The sequence below is a fragment of the Montipora capricornis genome, chromosome 3, assembly GCF_036669925.1.
Source record: "Montipora capricornis isolate CH-2021 chromosome 3, ASM3666992v2, whole genome shotgun sequence".
Lineage (NCBI taxonomy): Eukaryota > Metazoa > Cnidaria > Anthozoa > Scleractinia > Acroporidae > Montipora > Montipora capricornis.
Window position 1 is genome coordinate 54,031,742 of NC_090885.1, and position 10,000 is coordinate 54,041,741.

The window sequence follows — 10,000 nt, forward strand, 5'->3', positions numbered from 1 at the left end:
TTTCACCAGAAAGGAAAAAGAAATCGTTATTCTATAATGCCTCGCCTGTAACTGAACGAATTCTTCATTTGTTCTTCGGAAATTATTGGCAATTATGCGGCAGTCATTCATTCATGCGGCCTTGACTCGCCTGGCGTGACTTTTGCGGTTGTGGCGTGAAGAATTATCAAGCGCCGCTAGATTTTCTCCCAACGCTGTCATTATAAAGCCTTATTGTCGTCTCAAAATCGAAGTTAATTTTTTTGATATACAAAACATTTCTTTCAGGAATACAGGGTGTTTTTGTACCGTTCTCTTCCATGGCTTATTTACTGCTTTGCCCGTGATTTATTCCTGATTTCCTTCGCATTTATTATATAGTTTACGGCCCAGGGATTGCTGTGAGCACTAAAATGTACTTAGGTCTTAGGTCTCAGGTCTTAGTTTTCCGGACACCCTAGAAAACTTCGATGAGATCAGAAGAGAGGTTTCTTCAGAGATCCAGCGGTGTAAGAATGATTTTGATTGAATCATATATTGTGTAGGGTACTTGTTTTACAATTTCTTTTTGGTTTCGTTTCGTTTTGTTTGGTTTCGTTTCGTTTTCGTTTCGCAAACTACAGTAAGCCTTCCAGTCCTGCGTGGCTGGTAATAAAATCAGTCCCACTGGGTGGAATTGCCGGCAAAAAAGACGTTAGTGTAGGTAACGGTGAAATAAAATTTGGAAAGATCTTTAAGAACGTGCTGCTCTTCCGTCTGCCGTTAGCTGGTCAATTGTGAGTGCAAGTTCAGTGAACGAAATGACCGTGTTTCACTGAGTCCTGCGATTTCCCGTGTGTGTGCCTTTCACATACTGCCGCTCTGAAAATGCCAAGTTTCTTTGGCCGGAACCGTCGCAGTCCGACGCCAAAGTAAAACGTGAAAACTAAAACTAAAACGTGTCCCTAGTTTCTGCTAGGCCGTCACTTTGCAATTAATCAATGTTCACTATCAATGATTCATTTGCTTTAGCTAATATATTTTTTGCCTCGTTTCGAATTCATTGAAAGAAAATTGTATCTTGCATCCACGTTGTGGTTTCCTCAAATTAATTAATGAACTAATTGCTTGGGCACTAGTAAATACGTTGTTCTTTATGTCAGCAACCTAAAAAAAAGGATGACGATAAGCGAAACTGAAAAGAAGATGGGTATATCCCTCCGGCTGGAGAGACTAATTTGCATCATTCTCTTCAGATCTGATAGGCTAAACTCAATAACAAGAGTAGTACAAAACACCCGAAGCCTAGTTTACAGGGCTCAGTTTAGTCATTGTTGGTCAAGGCGTTTACAATTCGCGGTATAGACGCAGAATATGTCAGTACTGATCTTGTTATTTGTCTGTCTGAATTTGATCGGTGAGTTTGCCGCTCTTAAAGCCCATCAGCTTATTTTTTTAAAAGGGATTTTAAGTTTATGTCGCACTCTGTCATCGGCCTTGTTATTAGCATATATGTCATTTCAAAGGTTGACTGGGATCCACGCATTGCTACAAGAACGGCTTGCAACGTTCTAGCGATAGAAAATTAAGTCTGATTATAAGAAATCTGAATTTTTCAAATTAGCATGAGCACAAGGGACTGTTTTCTTATCAGATTTTGAACCTTTGAAATTCGCTACGGCTCCGTTTTGAAGCCCGTATACATTGAAAATAAGTATAGAACTGTAAGGTTAAAACTTTCGGCTGAACGACACCTAGTACGCGAAAATGTTACGCAGAGCTTGAATGATTGGGTAAAAAAAAAATTACATGTGTTGTTTTGCTTTGCTTTGCTTTTTCTTGCATGCATTTTGTGTTAACTAGTTTTGTCTTGGTTATTTTGTTGCGATGGAAAAACAGAGTTTTAACAACGCTTTGGTTTGGAAATAATGTATGTTATGAAGTTATGAAGACAAAACTGATTAGTTTGAGAAATTTTCTTTCATGCTGTGCCTTTTTCAGTATTTTAAGTGGCCGATAACATTTGTTAACCGTGAAAGTTCATGACCTCTTTTAACGGATTAATCGTTGCCAGCAATTTCCTTAATCTGTTCCGACATCATCAGCCATTTTCAAGCTTTTGAGAACTTTCAAGATGTGACCATATCTCTTAGCACTCAAATCATCTTTACTTATTATCCAACGTTATCGTTTGGCATTTTTTTTGTCCGTCAGGTGTCCAAAGTGTCTGGAGAGAAATATGCGTGGAGCAAGAGATAGAATTAACATGTCCTCCACTGGAATTAGCGACAAGAAATAAAGACTATCGGGAGCAGTTTTGGATCGTGACCGACCCAAAAGATAGCGAAGTTAAGGAATTCATTGCCTATTGTGGGCTAAATCCAAACAACTGCTCTACGTATTCCTTGAAGGAAAATATTGATAAAAGGATCGAAGTCAGAACTTCCTTGCGTGGCAAAATATTCGTAAAGCAGTTAAGAAAGAACGATGCCTTAAGGTACAACTGCCACGTAGTACGTCGTGGAAACAAGCGCATGCGGGTCACTTCAGTGAACCTGAGTTCATCTTTAAATTGTAAGTAAAAAGTCTGATAAATTTTTTTGTAGCCTTAATGTTTTCTTGTTAGTGAGAAACCTATGCTAGTTGGTCATCAATTTCCAATACCGACAATACAAGACGATATCATACGATACGATAACTTAATGTAGAAAGGAGAGGCAATTAACCTTTTTACAGATAAACTGAGACAATTTGATAATCCGATTGCCAAGGCCTTTCTTGGGTGGCAGCTGGCCGAAAAAACAAACAAAACAAACATCCAAACTAAAGAAAAACCCGTTTGCGGGCCAGGCTGCATTGAATGGGATAAAGAGATGATAGCCAATTGGCCTGGTCACGAGACACGCTGTTCCACAGTTACAAAAGCCATACCGTAGAGTTCCGATAGTAGCGACCCTCGTTACTTTTGGAATTAGCAGCCTTGGGGGCCGCTACTTTGGAGGGTTGTTACTTTCGCGCGGTCGTTACTTTAGGGGAACAACAACATAAAATAAAAAAAAGAAACACATTTTATTTGCATTCCATATGTATAACTTGTGTTTCATAAAAAGAAGATTACAATGATAAATAGAGCAAAAAAATTATATAGAAAACTATTTAGAGTTTTCTATTTCAATTTGAAGAAACGTTCCTGTTGTTAATGCGAAATTAAAATATACCGGTTTACGGTAGTTCTTACATTGCTGCATCAGACGGTGAACTGATGTCAAGGACGAATGGTGGCATAAAGCTTTCCTTGTTGTAAATTAATTAAAGTGAACAATTTGTGACACTGCACGAAGGTATTATTGCACATTAAATTTTTGACTATTGATTGACAAATTAATGGTATACGGTATACCACTTAAAAAACTTAGTCTTGCTTCTTTCGAGGGGCGGAGGGGGGTCGCTACTTTCGGGATTTACTAGCGGCCACAAAAAATGATCTTACTTTCGGGGGGTTGTTACTATCGGAACTTTACGGTAATTACATAATCAGTGTTGACTTCATTATGCAGTGCGGCATTGAACAAACTTCGAACTCGCATCAGACTTTAGTGAACACATGGCCAGGGTTTTCGTTCGAGGTCGGAGGCTGGATGTTTCGTCCGGTGGTTTCCCATTCCATGTCCGTTTCTTTGATGCCAATATTTGAGGGGTTTGTTTTATTTTTTAATATAATTTTTTTACTTACGTTTTAAAGAGATTTGAGTGAACTTCAGCCTTGCCTGGGAAACTTATTCTTGGGCAGTTCCAGAAACAGTGGAAACAGCGTTTCTGAGTGTTCTATTTTTAAAGTTTCCTGGAAGGGGGGGGGGGGGGGGAGGATGCCCCCAGACCCCCCTATGTAGTTCGCGCATTCGGTGCCTAAGATGTCACGTCCGGTGCTGTCAGAAATATGAAAATGATTTCTTTTTTTCGGACATTCACTTAAAATTATCTTCAAATGTCCAAGCACAGAAATGATGTACCAGGCTCCTGGATGTACCCAACGGTGTTAACATCATTAAGCTAAATTCAGCCACCAGAAAATGATAAAAAGTGTCGCCGTCTAGCTGAGAAGATTTATGTGCTAAAAATAACTTTGACATGTCACGTGATAATATCATCCTATGTAGCGGTTAAGGTTTCACATCTTTATTGCTGCTAACGATGTCCTAAAGTTATTTCGTGTTATAAAATGGATCAATAGTTAAACCACCCACTCACTTATTTTCATAAAATAGATCTGGGCCCAGGCCTTAATTCACCGGAGCCCCTTGTTTGAAGTTCGTTTTACAATTTTCTTCAGGTTTATCCTTGTTCGCTGGCCAAGACATCAACCTAAGCGAAGCATCAGGAGAGAATGAGATTTCTCCAAAAGCAGTGCGAGACAAATGGTGGTCCATAATCCGAGCCGACGGCGAAGAAACGTCGATCGTGTACTGCAACGCCACGGTATGCTCTGACATTTCCTGCCCTGCATACGTTTTAAGAATGGAAATGAAGAAAATGTCTTTAATTCTAAAGGACGTACGAATGGCTGACAAAGGATTGAGAATCCAATGCAGGATTTACCAAAACGACAAGATTGCTCCACTACTCTACAACGTCGTTATTACAAATGTCTCGGCCATTCCGACGACAGGTTAGTTACATAACTCATCTCCAAGGGTTTGAAAGTCTAAATGAAAGAGTTTTCTACTTGCGGACCGGGAATGTAACTTTCCCGGGCCTGTCTCAGTTTGAACGGCGCATGAATTCATACCCCCCACCCCCCCGGCATATACTGTTTTCCGTTTTTGCACCAGAGGATTAAATGGTTTTCCGGACTCTTTAGTGTTCTTCTGATTTTTTTTATTAATTATAAAACGAATTCTGAAGACCGTTCATATATAAGTATTATTTTTTATTCTCTACTTGTGAAAAGTAAGGGTTCACAGACACAGAACGTTGGTCCCAAAGCAGTTATCTACAACCATTACGAAGATGCAACCAAGCTCTCCAGTTTTCTGCGGAGGCATGCTAGGCACGAAAAGATTTACTCGGGCAAGGAAAACCGTGACGTGAGTCTCGTTTCGATCATTAGGATTTCCTATTGGTGTAGTACCAAGAGAAAATGAGGGGACAGAGAGGGAGGCTCAAGGCGTTGGCCGGGATATGTTATGTCCACGAAAGTTATTTTTAGACGAGCGGAGGTCTTTGTTCTAGCGGAAGTCTTTCTTCTGAGACGCTCGCATGCAGTCTTGCCTCGCTCTCCGGTTCTTAGTGAAAAGAGAAAATGATGGCACGCGTGGAAGGCTGATGAATATATATTTTCTTTCAAACATCGGACCAAGGTTGGAGTGCATGCGGACGTCTCGGAAGACTTCCGCTCGTCTAAAAATAACTTTCGTGGACATGACATATCCCAAGGGCTGGACCGGGAGCCTCCTTCTCTGTCCCCTCATTTTCTCTTGGTGGTACTTGTGGCTTTGCCGCTTGCATAATTTTCGCTGCCAAGAAAAACTGGACAGCTTGCATGCTTCGGATGCTCATCCTACAATAGGATGTGTTGAGGCCTGTTTTGTATGACTTTCTCTCACCCTTTTCGCACTACTATTTCAGATTCTAATGACACAAGGCAAGATGCCCCAACAACTGAGAAGCCCACAAGAGTCCACAACACAAACAGAAACTCGGACTCGGTAGCCTCTGCCGCAAGTCGCTCATATGATGTGACCGTTTTCATCTTCTTAATCATGTTAACATCTAGATCAGTTTTCTGATTTGGTATTGCTTTTGTATCAATACAATGATTCTTTGTAGATTAAATGTTCGTTAGAAATAGGTAAAATTCAAACGAACCAACAATATTACAGAGAACACAACTGACATAACGGTAAGAGTTTAAAAGCGTAATGTTAAACTGACATCATCAACTTGTTTGTTGAGTTCGGGTTTCAACCGCTCAATATGGAAGCTCTCCTTGATTTTGAGTTGATAGAAAGAAGTAGCATATATCATCTCAAAATCAAGTTTGAATTTTACCTATTTGTAACGAACATTTAATCTACAAAGAATCATTGTATTGATAGTTATATATATAATAATAATAATATAATAATAAATAATTTGTATAGCGCCAAAATCCAAAAGTTCAGTGGCGCTTCACATTCAATGCGCAATATAATAAAAAATATACTAATTAAAAATATATACAGAATTAATGAAAATAAGATAATAAATAAATTAAATTAATTTAAAACAAATAAGTCTTTAGGTTCTTTTTAAAAGGTTCCAGTTTAGTTTCGTGTCGCAATGATTCAGGCAGATTGAGATATATATACGAATTATCTTGAAAAAAGTTTAATGTTACACTCACTATGGCTGAAGATAATGTTTGAAACATCGAAACATGTTTCTTAAACTCAAAAGTGTAGTTGTATTTTTTAAAATATCAATAAAATATTGCAATTTATTGTCTAAGAAATCTTTCTTAGGATAATTATCCTATACAAAAATCAAATATCTGATTTAAGATTACTTTTAACCACTCTTCACGAAAAGCAATAAATGACGAATTAAGTAACTAAATTTTACATTGATAATGCATAAGGATGTTTTATTACGGTTTACAGCTGTAGTTTACAGGAGTAGTGTATATATTTAGAAAACCTCTGAGCCTTTTACTTACGGCAACCATCTTTGCAGTGTTATTATTATTATTATTATTATTATTATTATTATTATTATTATTATTATTAACCATGCTATATATGAACAAACGTTTGTAAATTTTATTCAGTGTGTATATTTTTAAACAGAAATAAAAAATGACCATTTCTTTTTCATGTTTCTTAGTTCTTTTCTAAAAAATCTCTTCATTTCCACAATTCAAGACGTGGAATTGAGAGAAAATATGTTTCGTGAGTTACGTCATAAAGCTTCTGAAGCAGCCGAAGGAGGTAACCTAGGAAGGCACGTTTCTTTGGCACAGGCCTTCTTTTTCCTTGAAGAAATTTGAAATTCATGGACGAGAGGTTCCGGCAAAGATCACTCACACAAGCCTGCGGAACGTTCAACTAACTGAACCTCTGAGAAGATGAGTTTAATTTAGCTGCTCAATTCTGTATCAGCGAAAACTTCTTAATAAGACATGTGGTAAACCCTAGAGTAACGAGATGAACTCTCCAGCTTACAAGTAATAAAGGCGTGAACCATGGTCTTAGAACCGTCAACAGAAAGGTATTTCCTTATGCGTGAAATGTACATGAAAGAAAGACGAGTTGCAAATAGCATTAACTTGTCATATTGATATTGAAATAACTACCAAATATAACTCTGTCCAGTGTTCCGGGCTGCATCAGAAGAGTCGATAAGATCTTCACCGACACGAACTTGAAGAAGAGATGGCCTAGGACGAAACTTTGAACCAAATACAAGAAGTTGTAACCAATCTTTGATTGCACCTAACCTAATTCTTTCAATGAGAATTTGACTCTATTTTTATGCAAACTTGAACTACATTTTTCTATTGTTTTGACACCAACATGGCCGTCTAATCTCTTGAGTACAATCAAATAATTTACTGACGTCGCTTATGCAAACTAGAAGCTTATACTAGGGGGACTGGATGCAAACAAGATAAAAATCTGCGAGTTCGTCAGCATAAAGCTAAGATGGTATAGCATGCCATGATTCTTCACAATACTTCCTAATGGCGACGTACACAACAAAAAGCCGTGATCTGTTTTAAAACCGACTCTTGTGGTACTCCTGTAATTAGCCAGTATCAAAAACTACCATAATACTCTTTGCTTGTCCCTCCAACATTTTGCATAAGCGTTGTTTTTATTTTCTCTTGGGACTTACAATGGTCCCAAGAGAAACAAACTGAATGCTTGTGCAAAATTGTGGAGGGACGAACAAAGAGTATTATGGTATTTTCGATTCTGGCTAATAGACCTCTTCACAGGTGTGTGCTGAGTTACCCGGACTTTAAATGAAAGTGAGGCTGGTGTTGACCTGGTTATGATACAGACCTCCCTCCTCTTCTTACGTTAATGATGTTGTTGTCATTCTAGTTAGTAAGAATTTACAGAAGAAAAGCAGTGACGTTTCTATCAAAGGAAAGTCAACTCCAGCCTCACTTTCATTCATAGGCCAGGTAACTAAGCACACAACTGTAAAATGGACTATTGTCTCAAGGAGTGACCGTGTGAGCTGAGCTCACTTCCAGCATTTTTGGGAGGTACTACTTATGTGATACATTTTTAACCGCACGGAAGCTAAATGCTAAACAAAGCTGTCATCTATATTTTGGCTTGCACTCACGTGATTAGAAAGCCATGTTGATGGTATAGGAAACAATACCAAGACTTTTTTAGTTCACCAACATGGCTGCCATGACGTCAGGTGGAAGCCAAGGATGTTTTTTTCTGTTCAATGGAAAAATATGTGGCCTTATTCCCAAAAGTTTCACTTTGAAATTCTCTTTTTTCTCACCAACTCTACAAAGCTTGTCGTCGACTTTTGATGTCTTAGCCATATAACGATACGTTTAAATTGTTTTTGCACACTTCGAGGATGGAGTGCACTTCCACTACAGAAAGCAAGGAGATATGTTAATGTATCCTCTTTACAAAAAAAAAAAAAAAAAAGTTCACGTAACATAGCCCAAAACAAAGAAGAACTTGATTTTTAATGTTGATGGTTTCAATGGCCAACAGTCATCGAAACTGTAAACATTAAAAATCTTTGTCTTTGTTTTGGGAAATGTTAAATGAACATTCTAACGCGTTCTCTAAAGAAAAGAAAGCAGGGTGCAGGCCCATGGTTGCGTCACGTGACCTTGTCAATAGTAGAAAACCGTCGTGGTACAAAATAGATCCCAGAAATGGAAAGAGCATAATAAAATTAGCAAGAATGTCAATTTTGAAGCCACTGACATTTTAGTTGAGAGAGTTTACAGTGATTTTAATGGGGATTAGAGAACACAAGCAAATATTTAAAGGGAAACCCTGGGAGGGCGTTATTTTACAGTCAAATGTTTTTCTTGAATGGGTATAATTTGTTTGATTGACATCGAATCAGAGGGGATCTTTGTTTACATTTCTTTTTTTAAGGGAAAGTACGGTCTAGAAAAAGTTACTCTAAATTACGAAAACTTTTCCCCAGGAATTCAAAAATAATTGCCGTTTACTCCAGTTCCCTATTAAAATGTGACAAGAGCACTTTGAAGTCGCCTTTTTGTGACTTGGAGAGCGCAATCTTGGACATAACGTGTTATGACAATAGATAGTTCGACCTTACCAAGTTCTTCGATCCCAGATCACTTTCTCTATGTTGCCAGCCAGAGCAAATGTAAACAAGAACCTTGAACATGCGACAAAGAAATATTCGACAAGGGTACCTTTTTCACTTTCTTCCTTCAGCGACAACCGTCTTAGATGCTTCAGCAAACGTATTTGTTTGCTTTCACACGGGAAAGCGTTTAATTTCAAACTAGACGCTCCATAAAGCGTACAGTTGGTTGCCTGTGGTACGTGCTACACAATAACAGAAGGCACTGAATTGGGTGGTATTGAACTGCAGCGTTCCAGTTAATTTTTTCAAGTGGGGCGTCATTAAGACCATTTGAGGATCACACACATGTCGCGCCAGCAGAGGCCCTTTGGCTCACACGTTCACACCTTTAATTATTTTGTAATGTCCTGTCCCATTTTGAGGTCTTTTAGTTTTTTAAGCTTTGGTAATAAGATAACAAAGCACGCTCTTGAGTAAAATTCAATCGATACTGCTTTAAATAAATAGTCTGCAAAAAACTAACTGCAAATTGCTCTGACGGACGTTTTCCAGCATGTCATGCATTTGTTGCAGTTGCACTCAGCAAACGTACGTTTATTGCACCCACTAAGAAAGGACTGAAGATGTTGTTTGCGACTCATAATTTCTCTTCTTGTTAGTCTAATCTGATGCCAGGTCAAAACATTGTTTGGCTTTACGTTTGCACCAGAAAGTACCATAAAAGCCAGGAGTTAAC

General features: G+C 38.3%; 1 protein-coding gene across 2 annotated transcripts; it reads left to right on the forward strand.

Annotated features, from left to right (window-relative positions):
- The first annotated feature begins 1,249 nt into the window (after positions 1–1,249).
- Positions 1,250–6,788, forward strand: LOC138043403 (uncharacterized). 2 transcript variants are annotated; one of them, XM_068889663.1, is made up of 5 exons: positions 1,250–1,375; positions 2,173–2,532; positions 4,289–4,434; positions 4,507–4,624; positions 5,584–6,788. In XM_068889663.1, the coding sequence occupies exons 1-5, from the start codon at positions 1,333–1,335 to the stop codon at positions 5,742–5,744; spliced, it is 828 nt and encodes a 275-aa protein (XP_068745764.1). In that variant the 5' UTR covers positions 1,250–1,332; the 3' UTR covers positions 5,745–6,788. The 2 variants fall into 2 exon arrangements, with proteins under 2 accessions (XP_068745764.1, XP_068745763.1); XM_068889662.1 differs by having other exon boundaries at positions 4,289–4,624.
- Positions 6,789–10,000: the final 3,212 nt, after the last annotated feature.